Here is a 22,304-nt window from a genome sequence, read left to right as displayed (position 1 = left end):
TCCGGATTTACCCGTACCTCGACGACTGGCTCCTGGCGGGTTGATCTGAAGCGGAAGTGCGGGGCCAGGTGGAGGTGGCCCTGAGATTGTTCCACAAGCTTGGGCTCCTGGTCAACATCCCCAAGTCCACGCTCGTGCCCACACAGAGAGTGGAATTCATAGGGGCAGTCCTGGACGCGGGGCAGGCCAGGGCAAGCCTTCCAGAATTCCGATTCCGTGCTATCCAGCAAGCGGTGGCCTCCCTGCCCCAGTTTCCAACGGCCAGGTGCTGCCTGCGGCTGCTGGGCCACATGGCAGCATGCACGCATGTGGTCAGGCATGCCAGACTGAGACTCAGGACTCTGCAGGCTTGGCTCACTCCGGTGTACCGCCAAGGCAGAGATCCCCTGGACTTGGTAGTGACAGCCCCAGGGGACGTGCTGGACTCCCTGCTGTGGTGGCAGTCCCAGCCTGTGGTTTGTGAAGGCATCCCCTTTGCCGCCCCACAACCGGACCTGACGCTGGTGGTGGACGTGTCAGACCACGGATGGGAGGCTCACCTGGGGGACCTCAGGACTCGGGGCTTGTGGTCTGGAGCAGAGCTGTCACTCCATATCAATGTGAAGGAGTTCAGGGCTGTTCGTCTAGCCTGCCAGACCTTTCCCGCCACTCTGAGTGGTCACAGTGTGACAGTTCTGACAAACAACACTACTGCCATGTTTTATATAAACAAGCAGGGCGGGGCTCGTTCCTCGTCGCTCTGTAACGAGGCTCTCCTCCTCTGGGACTTTTGTATAGCCCACGCCATTCACCTCGAGGCGTCATATCTCCTGGAGGTGCGAAACGAGCTGGCAGACTACCTCAGCAGGTCGTATTGCATGCACAAGTGGACGCTCAGAGCGGACGTCGTGCTTTCGCTCTTCCGCAGGTGGGGGTTTCCCCGGGTAGACGTGTGCCACCAGGGCCAACGCCCAGTGCCTGTGGTTCTGCTCATTCCAGGGCCTCAGCCCGGGCTCAGTCCCCGACGCGTTTGCGATCCCGTGGGAAGGGGACTTCATGTATGCTTTTCCCCTGCTCCCGTTGGTACACAAGGTCCTGCTCAAGGTACGCAGGGACAGGGCGGCAGTGGTCCTCATCGCCCCGGCGTGGCCCCGCCAGCACTGGTACACAACACTCCTAGAGCTGTCGGTGGAGGCCCTGGTAGTCTTCCCCTACACCAGGACCTCATCGTGCAGGACGGCGGGCAGCTTCTCCACCCCGACCTGCAATCACTACACCTGATGGCATGGAAGCTCTGTGGCTAAACACCTTGGAGAGCCAGTGCTCCCTTCCTGTGCAGCAGATTCTGCTTGGCAGTAGGAAGCCCTCTACCAGGGCCAAGTGGAAAAGGTTCTCATGTTGTTGTGAGACCCGACAAGTGCGGCCGTGCCAGGCCCCGGTGCAAGCCATCCTCGAGTACCTCCTGCACCTCAAGCAGTTGGGGCTGGCCCCGTCCTCACTCAGAGTGCACCTGGCGGCCATCTCCGCCTTCCATTCGGGGTGGGGGGGCTCGGTGTTTTCCCACCCAGTGGTGGGACGGTTCCTTAAAGAATTGGAGAGAATGTTTCTGTACTCACGCCACCCCAGTCCCTCCTTGGAACCTTAACTTGGTCCTCTCTAAGCTCATGGGACCCTTGTTTGAGCCCCTTGCTACCTGCTCCCTCCTCCACCTTTCCTGGAAGGTGGCATTTCTGGTGGCCATTACCTCGGCCAGAAGGGTGTCTGAGCTGAGGGCTCTCGCCTCTGAGCCACCATATACAGTGTTTCAGAAGGGTAAGGTGCAGCTCCAACTGCACCCAAAGTTCCTCCCTAAGGTGGTCTTGCAATTCCATTTGGGCGAGGACATTTGTCTGCTGGTGTTTTTTCCAAAACCCCATACGGACCCGAGTCACCGCAGCCTACACACCCTGGATGTCCGTCGAGCACTGGCGTTCTATTTGGAGCTGACCGAGCCCTTTCGTAAATCCGCGCAGCTGTTCGTGGCCATAGCCGAGAGGATGAAAGGCCTCCTGGTGTCGGCGCAGCGAATCTCGTCTTGGATTACAAGCTGCATCCAGGCGTGCTATGAGCTCACAGGTGTTCCGGCCCCGGCGGTCACGGCCCACTCAACCAGGGCGCAAGCGACTTCCACGGCTTTCCTGGCACAGGTCCCAATCCAGGAGATCTGCAGAGCAGCCACCTGGTCCTCGGTGCACACCTTCACATCCCACTACGCGGTCAACCAGCAGGCCAGAGAGGATGCAGCAGTTGGCAGAGCGGTCTTCCAATCAGTTGTTCCGTGACTCCTACCCTCCTCCAGAGGTAAGCTTGTGATTCACCTAATGTGGAATGGACTTGAACAAGCACTCGAAGAAGAAAAAGCGGTTACTTACCTTCTCGTAACTGTTGTTCTTCGAGATGTGGTGTTCACGTCCATTCCACTACCCACCCTCCTGCCCCTCTGTCGGAGTCGCCGGCAAGAAGGAACCGGAGGGGGTCGGGCGGCGGGGTATATATGTACTCGGGGCCCCGATGGGAGCCGCTAAGGGGAAAAGTTTCCAATGCTCATGCACGCGACGCGCGCACATCTAATGTGGAATAGACGTGAACAACACATCTCGAAGAACAACAGTTACGAGAAGGTAAGTAACCGTTTTTTTCCTGACACCTTATATGACTGCTTCTTGGAGCAGCTGGTCTTGGAACTCACCAGAGGAGAGGCAATTCTTTATTTAGTCCTAAGTGGAACACAGGATCTGGCCCATGAGGTGAATAAAGCTGGACCACTTGGTAATTGTGACCATAATATAATTAAATTTAATATCCTCGTGGCAGGAAAAACACCACAGCAGCCCAATACTGAAACATTTAATTTCAAAAAGGGGGAACTACACAAAAATGAGGAGGTTAGTTAAACAGATATTAAAGGGTACAATGCCAAAAGTGAAATCTCTGCAAGCTGCATGGAAGCTTTTTTTAAAGACACCATAATAGAGGCTCAACTTAAATGTATACCCCAAATTAAAAAACATAATAAGGGAACCAAAAAAGAGCCACTGTGGCTAAACAAGAAAGTAAAAGAAGCAGTGAGAGGCAAAAAGGCATCCTTTAAAAAGTGGAAGTTAAATCCTAGTGAGGCAAATAGAAAGGAGCATAAACACTGGCAAATGAAGTGTAAAAAAACAATTAGGAAGGCCAAAAAATAATTTGAGGAACAGTTAAACAAAAACCCAAAAAATAATCTCAGGGTGTTTTTTTTTTTTTTTAAGTACATCAGAAGCAGGAAGCCTACTAAACAACCAGTAGGGCCACTGGATGATCGAGGTGCTAAAGGAGCACTCAAGGCTGATAAGGCCATTGCGGAGAAACTAAATGAATTCTTTGCATTGGTCTTCACAGCTGAGGATGTGAGGGAGATTCCCAAACCTGAGCCATTCTTTTTAGTTGACAGATCTCAGGAACTGTCCCAGATTGAGGTATCATTAGAGGAGGTTTTGGAACAAATTTATAAATTAAACAGCAATAAGTAACCAGGACCAGATAGTGTTCACTCAAGAGTTTTGAAGGAACTCAAATGTGAAATTGAAGAACTACTAACTGTAGTCTGTAACCTATCATTTAAATCAACTTCTGTACCAGATGACGGGAGGATAGCTAATGTGACACCAATTTTTAAAATGGGCTCCAGAGCTGATCCCAGCTATTACAGGCCTCTAAGCCTGACTTCAGTACACGGCAAACTTGTTGAAAATATAATAAAGAACAATATTGTCAGACACATAGATGAACATAATTTGTTGAGGAAGAGTCAACTTGGTTTTAGTAAAGGGAGCTCATGCCTCACCAATCTACTAGAATTCTTTGAGGGGGTCAACAAGCATGTGAACAAGGGCGATCCAATGGATATAGTATACTTAGATTTTCAGAAAGCCTTTGACAAGGTCCCTCACCAAAAGCTCTTAAGCAAAGTAAGGTGCCACAGGATAAGAGGGAAGGTGCTCTCATGAATTGGTAATTGGTTAAAAGATAGGAAACAAAGGGTAGGTATAAATGGTCAGTTTTCAGAATGGAGGTAGGTAAATAGTGGTGTCCCCAGGGGTCTGTTCTGGGACCAGTCCTATTCAACATATTCATAAATGATCTGGAAAAGGGGGTAAACAGTGAGGTGGCAAAATTTGCAGATACAAAATTACTAAAGATAGTTAAGACCCAGGCAGACCGCAGAGAGCTACAAAAGGATCTCTCAAAACTGGGTGACTGGGCAACAAAATGGCAGATGAAATTTAATGTTGTTAAATGCAAAGTAATGCAGATTGGAAAGCAAAATCCCAACTATACATATGAAATGATGGGGTCTAAATTAGCTGTTACTACTCAAGAAAAAGATCTTGCAGTCATTGAGGATAGTTCTCTGAAAACATTCACTCGATGTGCAGCAGCAGTCAAAAAAGCAAGCAGAATGCTAGGAATAATTAAGAAAGGGATAGATAATAGGACAGAAAATCATGTTGCCTCTATATAAATCCATGGTACCCCCACATCTTGAATACTGTGTGCAGATGTGGTCAGCTCATCTCAAAAAGGTTATCTTGTAATTGGAAAAAGTTCAGAAAAGGGCAACAAAAATCGGGGGTATGGAACGGCTTCCATATGAGGAGAGATTAATAAGACTGGGACTTTTCAGCTTCGAAAAGAGATGGCTAAGGGGAGATATGATTGATGTGTATAAAATCATGACTGGTGTAGAGAAAGTAGTTAAGGAAGTGTTGTTTATTATTTCTCATAACACAAGAACTAGGGGCCACCAAATGAAATTAATAGGCAGCAGGTTTAAAACAAATAAAAGGAAGTATTTCTTCACACAACGCACACTCAACCTGTGGAACTCCTTGCCAGAGGATGTTGTGAAGGCCAAGACCATAACAGGGTCAAAAAAGAACTAGATAAATTCATGGAGGATAGATCCATCAATGGCTATTAGCCAGGATGGGCAGGAATAGTGTCCCTAGCCTCTGGTTGCCAGAACCTGGGAATGAGCGACAGGGGATGGATCACTTGATGATTGCCTGTTCTATTTATTCCATCTGGGGCACCTGGTACTGGCCACTGTTGGAAGATAGGATACTGGGCTAGATGGACCTTTGCTCTGACCCATAGGGCCATTTGTATGTTCTTATGATGAGAGGTGATGGCCATTTTTTACAGGGATAGTGTTATTTCATATTTCAAGTCTTTAGTGAAATAGTTGCTGTCAAGGTTCCTTCCCCACTCTGAACTCTAGGGTACAGATGTGGGGACCTGCATGAAAAACCCCTTAAGCTTATTTTTACCAGTTTAGGTTAAAAACTCCACAAGGGACAAATTATTTTACCTTTTGCCCTTGGACTTTATTGCTGCCACCACCAAGCATCTAACAAATATATAACAGGGAAAGAGCCTGCTTGGAAACATCTTTCCCCCCACAATCCTCCCAAACCCTACACCCCCTTTCCTGGGGAAGACTTGATAAAAATCCTCACCAATTTGCATAGGTGAACACAGACCCAAACCCTTGGATCTTAAGAATAATGAAAAAGCAATCAGGTTCTTAAAAGAAGAATTTTAATTGAAGAAAAAGTAAAAGAATCACCTCTGTAAAATCAGGATGGTAAATACCTTACAGGGTAATCAGATTCAAAACATAGAGAATCCCTCTAGGCAAAACCTTAAGTTACAAAAAGACAGAAAAACAGGAATATACATTCCATTCAGCACAACTTATTTTATCAGCCTTTTAAACAAAACGGAATCTAACGCAGATCTAACTAGATTGCTTATTAGCCCTTTACAGGAGTTCTGACCTGCATTCCTGCTCTGGTCCCGGCAAAAGCAACACACAGACAGAGAGAACCTTTGTTTTTCCCCCCTCCAGCTTTGAAAGTAGCTTGTCTCCTCATTGGTCATTTTGGTCAGGTGTCAGTGAGGTTATCCTAGCTTCTTAACCCTTTACAGGTGAAAGGGTTTTTCCTCTGGCCAGGAGGGATTTAATGGTGTTTACCCTTCCCTTTATATTTGTGACAGTTGCCATCTTTGCAGAGAACATGATTAATTTCAGTGGGTCGCTTCAGTCTGATTGAGAGTTGTGGGGAATAGTGGTTATTTTGTGAAGAGGCAATTGTAATTATAAGAACAAATACACAACAGTAATTAACTTTGTATGTCTAAACATGGTGGGTTGTAATTAAGGATTCTGCACTAGTTTTTTGAGTTCTAAATATTCAGAAAGTTTAAGGAGAATTCACCTGTTTTTTAACAAAAGGCTGCAAAAAAGCTAAGGTACTCAAGAAAAAACATTAAGTTCTGTTTTTCACCAATTCTAACTTAAAATTGGTAAAAGTACAAAGCCTTCAGAAAATTCAGTCTTCCCTTACAGATTATCTGCTGTAAATTTTGAGACAGGGTTCTTTGTACTAAAAAGGTCAAATCCCTACTTTGCATGAAAAACTGAACCCAACTTAATACAGAGGCACTGCCATACCAATATATATTTTAAGATTAGTAATACCTACAAAAAGGAAAAAAAATCTTGTGGTTTCAAATAATGAAATTATCTTAGATTTGAGGTTCAGAAAGGGCCATTTTGATCATCTAGTCTGGCCTCCTGTATAACACAGGCCACAAGACTTCCCTGAATTAATGCCTATTTGAACTAGAGTGGGGAGGACAAACTATGGCCCGCAGGCCGGATCCAGCCCATCAGGGCTTTCAGTTTGGCCCACGGGATTGTGAGCCCCATGGCTCAGTGGGGCTAAGGCACGCTCCCCAATGCCCTGCCCTGACCCCCTTCCTGCACACCCCCCCCCCACACACACACCCCGCACCCCTTCCTCAGCCCTACATTCATGGCCCTGCATACAATTTCCTCACTCAGATGTGGCCCTTGGGCCAAAAAGTTTGCCCATCCCTGAACTAGAGCATCTTTTTTAGACAAACATCCAATCTTGATTTTAAAATTTCCAATGACACAGAATCCAGCACAATTTTGAATTCCTTTTCTGGACTTTCTATTTTCTTTATTTTTCCCGTTTCTTCTTTCACTTTTTGAAAACTAGATCGTTCCATTTGTTTGCCTCTTGAGTCTTCCAACAGTTTTTAAAAAATGTCCCGGATGACTGGAAAAAGGCTAATGTAGTGCCTATCTTTAAAAAAGGGAAGGAGAAGGACCCAGAAAGTCAGCCTCACCTCAGTCAGCCTCACCTCAGTCCCTGGAAAAATCATGGAGTAGGTCCTCAAGGACTCAATTTTGAAGCACTTTGAGGAAAGTGATCAGGAACAGTCAGCATGGATTCACCAAGGGCAAGTCACGCGTGACTAACCTAATTGCCTTCTATGATGAGATAACTGGCTCTGTGGATGAAAGGAAAGCAGTGGATGTATTATTCCTTGACTTTAGCAAAGCTTTTGATATGGTCTCCCACAGTATTCTTGCCAGCAAGTTAAAGAAGTATGGGCTGGATGAATGCACTATAAGGTGGGTAGAAAGTTGACTAGACTGTCGGGCTCAACGGGTAGTGATCAATGGCTCCATGTCCAGCTGGCAGCCAGTATCAAGCGGAGTGCCCCAAGTGTCGGTCCTTGGGCCGGTTTTGTTCAATATCTTCATTAATGATCTGGAGGATGGCGTGGACTGCACTCTCAGCAAGTTTGCAGATGACACTAAACTTGGAGGAGTGGTAGATATGCTGGAGCGTAGGGATAGGATACAGAGGGACCTAGACAAATTGGAGGATTGGGCCAAAAGAAATCTGAGGTTCAACAAGGACAAGTGCAGAGTCCTGCACTTAGGGTGGAAGAATCCCATACACTGCTAAAGACTAGGGACCGAGTAGCTAGGCAGCATTCTGCAGAAAAGGACCTAGGGGTTACAGAGGACAAAAAGCTGGGTATGAGTCAACAGTATGTCCTTGTTGCCAAGAAGGTGAATGGCATTTTGGGCTGTATAAGTAGGAGCATTGCCAGCAGATCGAGGGACGTGGTCATTCCCCTCTATTCGGCATTGGTGAGGCCTCATCTGGAGTACTGTGTCCAGTTTTGGGCCCCACACTACAAGAAGGATGTGGAAAAATTGGAGAGAGTCCAGCGGAGGGCAACAAAAATGATTAGGGGGATGGAGCACATGATTTACGAGGAGAGGCTGAGGGAACTGGGATTATCTAGTCTGCGGAAGAGAAGAATGAGGGAGGATTTGATAGCTGCTTTCAACTACCTGAAAGGGGGTTCCAAAGAGGATAGATCTAGACTTTTCTCAGGGGTAGCAGATGACAGAACAAGGAGTAGTGGTCTCAAGTTGCAGCGGGGGAGGTTTAGGTTGGATATTAGGAAAAACTTTTTGACTAGGAGGGTGGTGAAACGCTGGACTGTGTTACCTTGGGAGGTGGTGGAATCTCCTTCCTTAGACGTTTTTAAGGTCAGGCTTGACAAAGCTCTGGCTGGGATGATTTAGTTGGGGGTTGGTCCTGCTTTGAGCAGGGGGTTGGACTAGATGACCTCCTGAGGTTCCTTCCAACCCGGATATTCTATGATTCTGTGCTTTGAAACTCTTGCATCTTATTTGCTCTGTTTTCTGAACCTGCATTTTTTCCTGCACCTTTTCCTTATTCTTCAGTTAAACATTTATTTGTGATTTCTAAAATGAGCTAATCAGTTACTCCTTAGCAATGTACAAAATTCTTAAAATACTTCAACAAACAATGTATGGAATAGCTAGTGCCAATAGGGGAATCTAAAAAGGCCTATAGTATGTTCTTTCTTGTTCCTTCCCCGGAATAATCGGTAACCAGAAACCTGTATTCTGCTGCTTTTTCTCCCTCCTGGCTCTGCTACTCGCCATTTTCTAGTTATCTGCTTTTCATATAAGACTTGTAGTTATCTTTACCTTTTATGACATTTCCCCAAGATCAGGTGCACGCTGAAATCTGGCACTTCCAATTATGTATTTCATGTACAGTATGGGGTTTGAATAAAAATACGATCATTTATTATAAGTGCTTAATTTACCATTCTGTGGAATTTTAATAAAACACATTTTACTATTTTCTGCCTCCTGCCCTGTTGGACATTTTGGTATAAATCATCCCCATCTTCATCTTTTCAATAGTGATAAATATAAATTGCCTTAGGTTGGAATAAATTTATTGAAAAATATAATTGTATTCTAATAGTTTTTGTGTCATCTGTTCTTTACAGGCAGCAATAAAATCAAAGAAAGCTACAGATACCTATAAACTGTATGTAGAAAAGTATGCTGCAGCTAAATCTGACTTTGAAAAGAAAATGACAGAAACTGCACAGGTAAGTGTTGGATTATTTGCATCCGGTCAAGTTTTATTTTAGATGGCCCCAAAGGGACAATGAAATTGAAGAATAATACATTATAGAATCATTGTGAAGTAGGTCTATTTGAAGTTAATGAGAGTTGCATATTTTTAAAAGTAATTTGGGGCACACAAGATAAATTTAGGATGACTGGCTTCTGTTTCCACCAGTGAGATTCCTGAATTGAGAAGTGTAGGCATGGGTGTTCTAGGATTTTGGGGGTGAGTATGGGGAAGAGAAAGTGATCTTTTGGGGGGAAAGGTAGATGTGTTTGCATGTACTTGTGGGAAATCAGGTGACTGCTGTAGCTGGAAATTTGATCCAGAAGGGAGTTCTTGTATTGGAGTTCAAAAGGCAATATGTAGTAGGGAAAGTCTTAGGGTCCAGGAGGGAAAGCCTTATGGAGAGTAGTCTAGACTCTTTATTTTTTTGCTAGAAGGAATGAGCATTGGAGTGAGTTAAAGATTTGTTGGGGTTAGGTGGGAGGATGATAGGCCATAAATAGGGATTCTGCAAGGTCAGCTCCCAGACTACTGCACTGGGCAGCACAGCATGGGGAGGAGGTGACCAGCCCTCTGTGGAGAAAGAAGTGGTTTGGGACTATTTAGAAAAGCTGGACGTGCACAAGTCCATGGGGCCGGATTCGTTGCATCCGAGAGTGCTAAAGGAGGTGGCAGATGTGATTGCGGAGCCATTGTCCGTTATCTTTGAAAACTCATGGCGATCCGGGGAAGTCCCGGACGACTGGAAAAAGGTTAATGTAGTGCCCATCTTTAAAAAAGGGAAGGAGGAGGATCCTGGGAACTACAGGCCAGTCAGCCTCACCTCAGTCCCCGGAAAAATCATGGAGCAGGTCCTCAAGGAATCAATTCTGAAGCACTTAGATGAGAGGAAAGTGATCAGGAACAGTCAGCATGGATTCACCAAGGGCAAGTCATGCCTGACTAATCTAATTGCCTTCTATGACGAGATAACTGGTTCTGTGGATGAAGGGAAAGCAGTGGACATGTTGTTCCTTGACTTCAGCAAAGTTTTTGACACTGTCTCCCACAGTATTCTTGTCAGCAAGTTAAAGAAGTATGGGCTGGATGAATGCACTATAAGGTGGGTAGAAAGTTGACTAGACTGTCGGGCTGAACGGGTAGTGATCAATGGCTCCATGTCTAGCTGGCAGCCAGTATCAAGCGGAGTGCCCCAAGTGTCGGTCCTTGGGCCGGTTTTGTTCAATATCTTCATTAATGATCTGGAGGATGGTGTGGATTGCACCCTCAGCAAGTTTGCAGATGACACTAAACTGGGAGGAGTGGTAGATACGCTGGAGCATAGGGATAGGATACAGAGGGACCTAGACAAATTGGAGGTTTGGGCCAAAAGAAATCTGATGAGGTTCAACAAGGATAAGTGCAGAGTCCTGCACTTACGACGGAAGAATCCAATGCACCGCTACAGACTAGGGACCGAATGGCTAGGCAGCAGTTCTGCGGAAAAGGACCTAGGGATTACAGTGGACAAGAAGCTGGATATGAGTCAACAGTGTGCCCTTGTTGCCAAGAAGGCCAATGGCATTTTGGGATGCATAGGTAGGGGCATTGCCAGCAGATCGAGGGACGTGATCGTTCCCCTCTATTTGACATTGGTGAGGCCTCATCTGGAGTACTGTGTCCAGTTTTGGGCCCCACACTACAAGAAGGATGTGGAAAAATTGGAGAGAGTCCAGCGGAGGGCAACAAAAATGATTAGGGGACTGGAACACATGACTTCTGAGGAGAGGCTGAGGGAACTGGGATTGTTTAGTCTACAGAAGAGAAGAATGAGGGAGGATTTGATAGCTGCTTTCAACTACCTGAAAGGGGGTTCCAAAGAGGATGGATCTAGACTATTCTCAGTGGTAGCGGATGACAGGACAAGGAGTAATGGTCTCAAGTTGCAGTGGGGGAGATTTAGGTTGGATATTAGGAAAAACTTTTTGACTAGGAGGGTGGTGAAACACTGGACTGTGTTACCTAGGGAGGTGGTGGAATCTCCTTCCTTAGAGGTTTTTAAGGTCAGGCTTGACAAAGCCCTGGTTGGGATGATTTAATTGGGGATTGGTCCTGCTTTGAGCAGGGGGCTGGACTAGATGACCTCCTGAGGTCCCTTCCAACCCTGATATTCTGTGATTCTATAGCAGTTAGGTAAAGGGGAGAAGGGACTGAGCAGCAATCTTGGTTTTGACTCCCCAAAATCAGTACATGCTTCATCCTTTTTTTCTATTTTAAGTTTGTGAACAGTTGTTCCTTTTTGATAGTGTTGTTTTTAAGTGTTTTGCATTACAGAAAAATATCTAGGGCAGTAATGCAAAGTAGTAGAGTGAGAAGAATAACAGTCCACCCTAACAATTTCTTTAAGATTTACTTGCTAGGATGAATGCATAGCCAAAAATAATATTATTGTATTTTAGTTGTCAAACTCTTACTCCCTGAGTTTTCCTACAACAATTCAGTCCCCTTCTCTCAAGTTTTAGAGTGTCAAATCTGAGTTGGAGAAAATTCACTTATGAAAGAACATCCTGGTTGGGTCATTCTAGTTGTTACTGGTGATTCTGAAATGGAAAGTTCCTTGTAAGTGGAGGATATTGTGAAATAACTGCAGGTACTCTGTTTTCCTCTACTGACAGGAAAGCATTTTAAATACATATCTAGATTAGTGTTGAACTCAAAGACAGAATGGTTAAATTTCTTCCTCTCGAGTATGAAGACTTATTTGCTAATATAATTGAATCAGAAGTTCTTCAAGTGATGGTCTCTTTTATAGTCCACTGAGGGTTATGCGCCATGCGTCTAGAGCCAGAGCTTTCCAAAACAGTAGCGTCTTTTGGTCCGCGCATGCGCCCTTGTATGGCCTCATGGTTTTGCCCAAGGCAGTCAAGGGCAGACCGACTGCGTCTTCAATTGCTTCTCACCGCCACATGGTCTGAGTCGGAGCTCCTGCTGTTTTCTCATCCTTGGTGACACACTTCCAAACTTTCCAGAAAAAACAACTGGAATCATCATGAGGAGGGAATCCTGGTTACATTCCTCAGGCTTTCCTAGAGAGTACAGAGGACAACTGAGGACCTCCCTTTTGATGAATCACACCTCTTCAGTTGGAAAACAGATGATTCCTTGCATGCACTGAAAAGCTCTAGAGCCACCCTGCTGTCCCTAGGCATATATATGCCAGCACCAAAATGAAAGTTTTTCTGCGCACCACCTACACAACACTATAGAGTTCTCCAGTTCTACCACCAGCGAGCCTATGAACCTCAACAGAAATACCCGAAGGTCAACAGATCTTGTCCGCCTGGTCTGCTGGTGCAGTCCTCAGCGCAGCACCCCCTGTCTTCACATATGCAATATTTCTAAGTGCAGCTAGAGAACTGTCAACCACTTTGAACCCCAACACTCATGCCAAACACCCTGTCTGGGGGCCGTCTCAAACTTTTTCTACCAGCATGGAGTGCGATAACAACGGAGAACTGGGTCCTGGAGGTAATTCAAAACAGCAATATGAGTTTGATGCTACCTCTGCCACATGCCCCGTCTGGTCCCGTTTCGGGGATCACTCTCGTGACAGTATTCTTACTTTAGAGGTGGACTCCGTCCTGCAGAGAGGAGCAGTGGAACCAGTGCCTACAGCCTTTCAGGGCACAGGGTTTTATTCCAAATATTTCCTGGTGCCCAAGAAGAAAGGGGGATGGAGACCAATCTTGGATTTTTGACACCTCAGCCTTTCCATTCACAAGCCAAATTTCCGCATGGTCACACTTGCAGCCATCATTCCCTCACTAGAAAAAGGCATGTGGTTTACAGCACTTAATATGCAAGACCCCTGCTTCCCCATGAACATCCATTCAACCCACAGACCGTTCCTAAGGTTTACTGTGGGGTCAGCACTTCGTGGGTCCTCCCATTTGGACTTATCACTGTTCCATGAGTCTTCACAAAAGATTTTTCCATGGTAGAGGCTCACGTCCGATAGCAAGGAGTCCTTGTCTTCCCTAACCAGATGACTGGCTGCTGGTGGTGCAATCCCAAAAGAAGCTTGGGAATCGACTTCCCAGGTCCTTCTCCTCCTCTCCTCCCTAGGGGTGAGTGTGAATATTGAAAAATTGACTTTGCACCCTACACAGTCCTTAGAGTTCATTGGAGCATGCATTGATGTGACCTCTGCACATACTTATCTGTTGAAAGACAGATTCCAGAGCCTACTGGACCTGATTGTTTCAGTGATGTCCAACTCCTTGGTCTCAGCCAGAACTTGTCTTTCCCTCCTCGGCCACATGGCAGTGTGCACGTATGTCTCAGCCTTCGCTCACCTGTGCTTCTGCTGTCGGGAATCAATCTCAACTCCATCAGGGTGCACACAGTGGCTATTAACACTTTCCACCCTTTGGTGGAGGGACATTTGGTTTTTACCCACCCTTTGACTCTGTCCGGTTCTGGAAAGGCTTTGTACGTAAATACCTGTCCATTCAGCCTATTGCTCCTCAGTGGGACCTCAACTTAGTGCTTACTCATTAATGAACTCTCCCTTTGAACCCGTGGCCTGCTGCTCCCTTTCTCTTCTTTCCATTAAGTTCGCTTTCCTGGTTATGATCACCTGCGCAAGAAGGATTGGTGAACTAGGGGCCATGATGACAAAGCCCCTTTCACCATGTTTTGTAAGGACAAAGTTTTGCTGCGCTTGCATCTCAAATTTCTACCAAAAGTGGTTTCCTGCTTCCACCTCAACCAACCCATATATTTGCCAACTTTCTTTCTCAAACTATACACCTCAAATGAGGAACAGTGGTTTCACTCCCTTGATGTCCGTAGGGCCCTGGCCTTTTAACTATAAAGGACGAAGCCCTTCAGGAGGTCCCCTAGACTATTTGTTGCCATAGCGGAAAGAATTAAAGGGCAGGCCATCTCTGCCCAGAGAATCTTGAAGTGGGTCTCAGGGTGCATTACCCTCTATCAATTATCAGGGCGGACCCCACCAGATGGGGTATGGGAGCATTCCATGAGAGCGCAAGCATCAACTGCATGACGTGCTCCTTGCGGACATATGTAAGGCGGCCACGTGTCTATATGTACACACCTTCTTCTCTCATTATGCCCTAGTGCATGATTCTGCAACAGATGCCTTGTTCGATGTGGCAGTCCTCTATTCCAGGGGTCCATCAACTTCCTCTCACCCTCAGTGGAATACAGTAGGGACCATCACTTCAAGAAGGGGAGGTTCTTCAAGTGATTGTTCATATTGATTCCAATTAGGTGCTCACACTGCATGCACAGTCATCGGAAAGTTTTTTCCCTTAGCAGCACCTGTTGGGTTGGCTGTGGAGCCCGCTGGAGTGGCTCCTCCATGGCGGTGAATATAGGACCCTGCTGACCCGGTGCCTCCTCAGGTCCTTCTTAGCGCCAGTGATGGTCGCTGGAACTGCGGTCGCTTGCTTAGCAAGTGCTTCACTTAGTTTTGTACAGTAGTTTGATCGTAGTTTTGTAGTTAGTAGTATTAGGTTAGTGGGAGCGGGGTTTCCCCATCCCATATTCTTCCCCTGAGTTCCAGGGCATGTCTCTGTCCCATAGGTTTAAGCCCCGTGGCACTTGCAATAAGCCTATGCCAACAGGCGACCCCCACGACTTGTGTCTGAAGTGTCTGGGGGAGGCGCACCAAATAGAAAGGTTCAGAATTTGTAAGGTGTTCTGCCCAAGGATGAAAAAGGAGTGGGACTTCCATCTGAAGCAGCTCCTGAGGCAGTTCTTCGTCCTCATCTGGCCTCGGGCCAACAGGATGAGGAAGGACTCAGACCAAAGAGACCCTCTGCACTAGTGTTCCCCGGCACGGCAGACTGTGGAGACAAGCCGGCACCACTCTCACACCCCAGTGCCATATAAGTGGCACAGGAAGACCGACGGGCTGTTCCCCTGTGCCGAAGAAAGCGGTACCAGCCAGCACGCACGACAGCAGTGCATTCCACACAGGTGCACTTAGTGCCAAAATTGCTGGAGATAATGCCATTGACTTTGACCCCTCTAAGGGGACCGTTGAGTCCGGCGCCTATTGACTCTCCTGAGAGAGAGTGCCAGGTGGAGGAGTTAGAACTACTTTCCACCTCGGACACTTTTGAAGCCACGAGGGATCTGATTGCCATGATGGCACCTCAGCCCCCGGCAGGCAGAGACAGACCTCAGGTGCCGCAACAAGCAGCACCATCCAGAAGAAGGCCTGCGATGATGAGGCAGTCACCCTCACAAGAGCAGCACCGCTCCAGGACACCCCCGTTGCTGCACTGTTTGCCGGCACCAACCTCCAGATGCAAGGTGCTCACCTTTGCCGGTGACGACGGCAGAGTGGCACCGATCGACGGCAGAGCGGCACTGGTCACCTATGCGGCCTCCTCGGCACCACTACCCCATGCAGTATCTATCGGTGTCACCGTGGTCCTCAAGGTCATAGTATAGATTGTTGGACTTGGACGCCGATTCCTACTACTCACGGCTTAGCCAGCACTGGTCGGACAGACGCCGACATCAACAGGACACAGATATGGTGCCCTGGCAGCCCCAGTGGCAGCCTCCAGGCCAGTGGCCGTTTTGGACCCCCTGGGCTTACCACCAGGCCCAGGGCTCCCTTTCCACGGGCTCACAGTCGATGGCCTCTCAGGGTCTTAGGGGCCAACCTACGCCTCGGGGCTCTGAGATGAGGTCCGCACACAGCAACCCACCCGACTCGGCGCCCAACCCTGCAACTGGCACCGGGATGACTGTCAGCACTGAGGACCATGGTGCTGAACAGGTTGACACTAGGGAATCAGAGGGGCAGGAGGGCCCTGCATCCCCTCTGGCCTCGTCATCCTTGTCCCCGAATGAGGCAGTGGCAGAGGTTTCGGCCTCGGATCTGCCCCTCATGGACAGCAGGGCCCACCAAGACCTGCTGCGCAGGATTGCCAGCAAAATGGGATTGCAGGCAGAGGAGGTGGTTGAACCTGAGGACCCTGTGGTGGACGTTTTGGCACTGGAGGGGCCATCGAGCGTCGCTCTGCCCCTTATAAAGACCATTCAGAGCAATGTTAAGCCTCTGTGGCAGACCCCTGCTTCCATTCCTCCTACTGGCAAGTGGGTTGAGCAGAAGTACTTCGTACCCTCTAAAATGTACGAGTATCTTTTCACGCACCCTCAGTCCTGCTCATTCGTAGTGACCTTAGTAAACAAGAAGGAGAGACGGGGGCATCAGGGACTGACTCCGAAGTCCAAGGAGTTGAAAAAAATGGACCTTTTCTGACAGAAGGTCTGTTTGACCAGGGGACTGCAACTAAGGATAGTTAACCAGCAAGCTATCCTCAGTAAGTATAACTTCAACTCATGGGACTCCATGCTGAAGTTCAGGGAGTTGGTGCTGCTGGACTCGAGGATAGAGTTTGTGGCAATAGTAGAGGAAGGAAAGCAGTGGCACAGACTTCTTTGCAGGCCTCTCTGGATGCTGTGGACTCTGCCACCAGCACCCTTTTCTCAGGGATAGCTATGAGGAGGAGTTTATGGCTGCAGGCATCCAGCTTACCGCTGGAAGTGCAGCAAACTTTGCAGGACCTGCCATTCAATGGGGCAGGCCTGTTTGTGAAGCAAACACACTCCAGGCTGCACAGCTTAAAAGATTCCCAGGCTACGATGAAGTCGTTGGGTATGCACGCACCGGCAACTCAACGCAAACACTTCAGGCTGCAACCTCAACAATGCCCATATCCTCCTTAGCTGAGGCAGGATTTCTCTAGAAGAAGGGCAGAAATGGGAGGCGCAAACCTTCCCATCCTCCGCCCGGGCGGGGCTAGGGCCTGACTAAATCATCATCGGGCTCAAAGTAGGCCGTTTGAAGGTGCGCCTGAGGACGGCACACCCGCCATGACACTGGATCCTTCCCCCTGTTTCATGTATTGCCTATCCCACGTCTACCGTGCTTGGTCCCAAATGACATCGGACCGCTGGGTTCTTCGCACGGGAGAAGTGGGATATTTTCTCCAATTCTGCTCCCTCCCCTCTCTCCCAGCCTCCTCCTTCAGGGACCCTTCTCACGAGCAACTCCTTATCCAGGAGGTGCAGACGCTCCTCGCCGTAGGGGCAATGGATTCTATTCCCAATATTTTCTAATTCCCAAAGCCAAGGGGGGTCTCAGACCCATTCTATAGCTGCGAGGACTCAACAAGTTCATGGAAAAATAGAAGTTCCAGATCGTTTCCCTGAGTGCGATTATCCCTTCTCTGGATCCAAGAGACTGCTACACCACTCTTGACTGGAAAGACAGGTACTTTCACATACCTAAACAGCCTGCAGACAGACAATTTCTCCAGTTTGTGATCGACCACAACCATTATCAGTTCACGGTCCTCCCCTTCAGCCTGTCGACATCCCCCCGAGTGTTCACCAAGTGCATGTCGGTCATAGCAGCCTTACTCTGACGGAGACAGGTGCAGGTATATCCCTACCTCGATGACTGGCTGCTGCAGGGGGCATTCCAGGGAACAGGTGGAGTCTCAGGTCTGCTTCGTCAGATCCACCTTCAAGAGCCTGGGTCTCCTTCTCAGTGGGAACAAGTCAAATTTGTTACTGACCCAAAGAATAGAATTTAGCGGTGCGGTGTTGGACTCGGTCCAGGCCAGAGCGTTCCTATCGGAGGCCCACTTTCAAGCAATGGCAGACATCATACAAGGCCTCAAGTCATACCCGACCACTACAGCTAGGGTATGCCTGAGTCTCCTTGGCCACGTGACAGCATGCACATACATAGTCCGGCGTGCCGGAATGAGGCTCAGACCCCTCCAAGCATGGCTTGTGTTGGTCTACTGTCCGGGGTCACTATTCCACCACAAGTCCTTGAGTCCCTTTGACGGTGGCTCGACCCTTGATCAGTATGCGAGGAAGTCCCATTCAACAGCCCCCAGCCCTCCTTGTCCCCGGTATCAGACGTGCCTGCGCTGGAATGGGGCATGCACCGGGGAGACATCCAGACGCAAGGCCTTTGGTCTCAGGACGAGCTCTCACTCCATATCAATATCAAGGAGCTGAGGGCGATCCAACTAATGTGCCAAACCTTTAAGGCCCAGTTGCATGGACAGTGCATGGCAGCTGTGATGGACAACACCACTGCCATATTTTATATCAACAGGTAGGCTGGAGCTCGTTCCTCTGCCCTTTATCGGGAAGCCCTTCAGTTATGGGAGTTCTGCATAGCCCACTCCATTCACCTGGAAGAGTCCTGTCTCCTAGGGGGCACAGAACGAGCTAGCGGACTACCTCAGCAGATCCTTCTGCAACCACAAGTGGTCCATCTGCCCGACTATCATACACAACATCTTCCAGAGGTGGGGACTTCCCCAGGTCGATCTGGTCGCCACACAAAGCAACAAAGTGCCCGCAATTCTGTTCTTTCCAAAAACACAGCCCGGGCTCACTTGTGGATGCGTTCCTGCTCTCTTAGACAGGACATCTGCTGTACATGTTCCTGCCATTCCCACTCATACACAAGGTCCTGCTCAAGACCAGCAGGTACAGGGCAGCAGTGATACTGGTGGCACCGGCATGGCCTTGCCAACACTGGTACACTACGCTCCTGGAGCTGTCGTTAGACGCCCCAATTATGTTGCCACTCCTACTGCACCTGAATACCCAAGACCCCAGTTGCCTTCAACACCCCGACCTACAGTACCTCCCTCTCATGGCCTGGAAGCTTCATGGCTAAACCCCATGGAGCTCCTATGCTCGGAACCAGTGAAGGAGGTCTTATTTGGCAGCAGGAAACCCTCTACTAGGGCTACATACTTGGCAAAGTGGAAAAGGTTCACATTCTGGTGTGCTCAAGACTGCACACCCCCACTTCAGGCACCCATACCTTTCATCCTGGAGTGCCTGCTACACCTGAAACAGCAAGGCCTGGCAGTGTCATCCATCAAGGTGCATCTTGCAGCCATTTCGGCCTTCCACCCAGGAGCAGCTGCGTGTTCCGTCTTTGCCAACCCCATGGTCGGCCAGTTCTTCAAGGGTCTGGAACATCTATACCCACAAATTAGACAACTGGTCCCGGCATGGGACCTTAACCTGGTCTTCTCCAGGCTAATGGGGGCCCCCGTTTGAACCACTGGCGACTTGCTCAGTCCTCTACCTGTTGTGGAAGGTAGTCTTTCTAGTCACCATTACCTTTGCTAACAGGGTATCTGAGTTAAAGGCCCTCACATCAGACCCTCTACCCATACGTTTTCTATAAGGACAAGGTACAACTCAGATCTCACCTGGCCTTCCTTCCAAAGGTGGTGTCCCAATTCCACACCAACCAAGACATTTTTCTACTGGTATTCTACCTTAAACCTCACGCAAGCTGCCAAGAGCAGAGGCTCCACTCACTGGACGTTCGACGAGTGCTGGCCTTTTACATGGAGCTCACAAAGCCATTCTGTTAGTCGAACTAGCTCTTTGTGGCAGTGGTGGACGGGATGAAAGGTCTCCCAGTCTCATCACAGAGAATCTCATCTTGGATCACATCCTGCATCCGGATGTGTTATGAGCTAGCCAAATTTCCAGCTCGTGCACTTACGGCACATTCCACAAGGACACAGGCTTCCTCGGCGGCATTCTTGGTCCAAGTACCGATACAAGAGATCTGCAGGGTGGCAACGTGATCTTTTGGTGCAGACATTCACCTCTCATTATGCCATCGCCCAACACGCCAGAGATGATGCAGCATTCGGCAGAGCGGTGCTCCAGTCAGCGATTCCATAACTCCAACCCCACCTCCTGGGTAAGGCTTGGGAGTCACCTAATTGGAATCTATATGAGCAACCACTCAAAGAAGAAAAACAGTTACTCACCTTCTCGTAACTGTTCTTCGAGATGTGTTGCTCATATCCATTTCAAACCCACCTGCCTTCCCCTCTGTCTGAGTAGCTGGCAAGAAGGAACTGAGGAGGCGCTGGGTCGGCAGGGTCCTATATTCACCACCATGGAGGTGCCACTCCTGGGGGCTCCACAGCTAAGGGAAAATCTTTACGACTACTGTGCACGCGGCGCACGCACACCTAATTGGAATGGATATGAGCAACACATCTCGAAGAACAACAGTTATGAAAAGGTGAGTAACTATTTTTTACTTACCTATAACTGGAGGTTCTTCATGGTGTGTGATCCCTGTCTGTATTCCAACCCCCCCTCCTTGCCTTCTGCTGTGGTAGATCTGTGGTGGAAAAGAAACTGAAGATGCAGTCGGTCCACCCCACCCTTTATCACCTCAGGTGAAACCATGGGGCGTATAAGGACGCATGCGCGCACCAACAGACACTACTGTTTTGAAAAGCTCCTGGTGCGTGGTGCATGCACATAACCCACAGTGGAATACAGATAGGAACCACCCATCTCGAAGACCCTTCCGTTACAGGTAAGTAACCTTCCCATATCAGTTCTGCATAAGAAACAGAGCCATAGTTAGAGAAGCACTTGATATATGCTTTTCCTTCAATCTATCTAGAATCGCAAGTTCTGATCAAGCATGAGAAAACTAAGTTCCAAAGTCTTGATAACTTTGGGCTAGCTGAAACATACAGTTCCCAAACACATTAGAGACTGTAACAGCTGATTTCATCGGCCTTGGTGTTTTGTGTCACATTTGGTAACTCAAAGCCAGGGCATATCTTTGATTCCATTCCTGAAATCTTTGTTGGCATGGCTTCAGAGAAGTTAGAGCCATCTGTCTGAAATATCAGATAACATATTTCTATCAGAAGACAATATAAATTTAGATGAAGACATTTTGAAGTATGATGTTAAGTCAAATATTCCACGCACAGTATTCTGTTAACTTTACCTCCATGCAAATTAAACATCTTCCTGTCATTCATTTGGCTACAGTTTTGGCTTTCCAAGAAGGTGATATTCTTCTCTTAGTCATTGGTTTCATGAGGGATGTATTGCATTAAAAATACTACTTCAGGTAGTCAATGTGCATGTCCCTTGTGTGCACAAGCTTGGAATCTTTTGCCATGTCCATGTCTTTTGCCATGTCTGTCAGGACCACTCTTGTGCCCTTTGCCTTCTTGTAATCCCGCACGAGGACAAAAAAGATGGAGAAACGATGACCTTTTATGTTTCTTCTTACTGCCAGTGGCTGTGAGACAGATGCTGGACTGCATCCAATCAGCTCACACTTTTGTCTAAGCTTCAGACTTGTCTGTGAAGAAATGCTCTTCTTGTTAGTTTAATTTGTAAATTTTTCATTGTATTTGTTCTGGGGGGAAAATAAAACAGGTGACAGGGGAGAGCCCCCTGTACATGCTCCCCCACTCCCTATAAAGCAGGGCAAAGTTACACAACCATGAAAAATACCAGACTCTAAGTGCTTGGGTTTAACCTCTGCCTTTGTGTGATGGGTTTAGCAGGTCTCTCTTCTGCCTCAGGGAAGCTCATGTCCCTGATACATGCTACCTCTGCTTCTCCTTATCCTGCACTTCGAAGTCAAGGGATATAAGGCTCAAACTGCACTTCTTGGAGCAATCCATGAAAGTGGCATCAGACCCATTTGGAATAAACATGGTCCCAACTGGAACCTTAGAGCCTTTTGTCATTAGTGCCCCAGCTAACAGGCTTACTTCTGGTTCCAGCAGGGAGAAGAAACTGGCTAAGTAAACACCAGTACTGGGATCCCCATTACTGGCAGATACCTCCTTGATATTGAAGACATCAGTGCAGACCTTCTGCACTGACCGTAGGACAAAGAGCCCCTTAACATTTTGTGTTGGGTACGGAGTGCTGCTGTGACTGCAGCTCCAAGTAGACATTATGTTTGCCTCAGAAGGAGGACCTTCCAGTTCCGAAGATGGTAGCAGGACACTGACAGCAAAGAAAGCCAGAGAAGCTTTGGCCCTGGTGCCAACATCAATATCGAGAGCCCTTCTCATGCTGACACCTGCACTG

At 47.9% G+C, this 22,304-nt stretch overlaps 1 protein-coding gene across 2 annotated transcripts in view; it reads left to right on the top strand.

The window, feature by feature from the left end:
- The window catches only part of FCHO2 (FCH and mu domain containing endocytic adaptor 2), a 242,751-nt gene that overhangs the window by 57,330 nt on the left and 163,117 nt on the right, over window positions 1-22,304 (top strand). For both annotated transcript variants that reach the window (XM_074952749.1, XM_074952748.1), the window contains exon 6: window positions 9,223-9,327. In XM_074952749.1, the coding sequence (XP_074808850.1) occupies window positions 9,223-9,327 (105 nt within the window). The remainder of the gene's footprint in view (window positions 1-9,222; window positions 9,328-22,304) is intronic.

The sequence above is a fragment of the Natator depressus genome, chromosome 5, assembly GCF_965152275.1.
Source record: "Natator depressus isolate rNatDep1 chromosome 5, rNatDep2.hap1, whole genome shotgun sequence".
Classification (NCBI taxonomy): domain Eukaryota; kingdom Metazoa; phylum Chordata; order Testudines; family Cheloniidae; genus Natator; species Natator depressus.
Note: the sequence above shows the minus strand (reverse complement) of the source record. Positions and strands in the feature narration are given on the sequence as shown.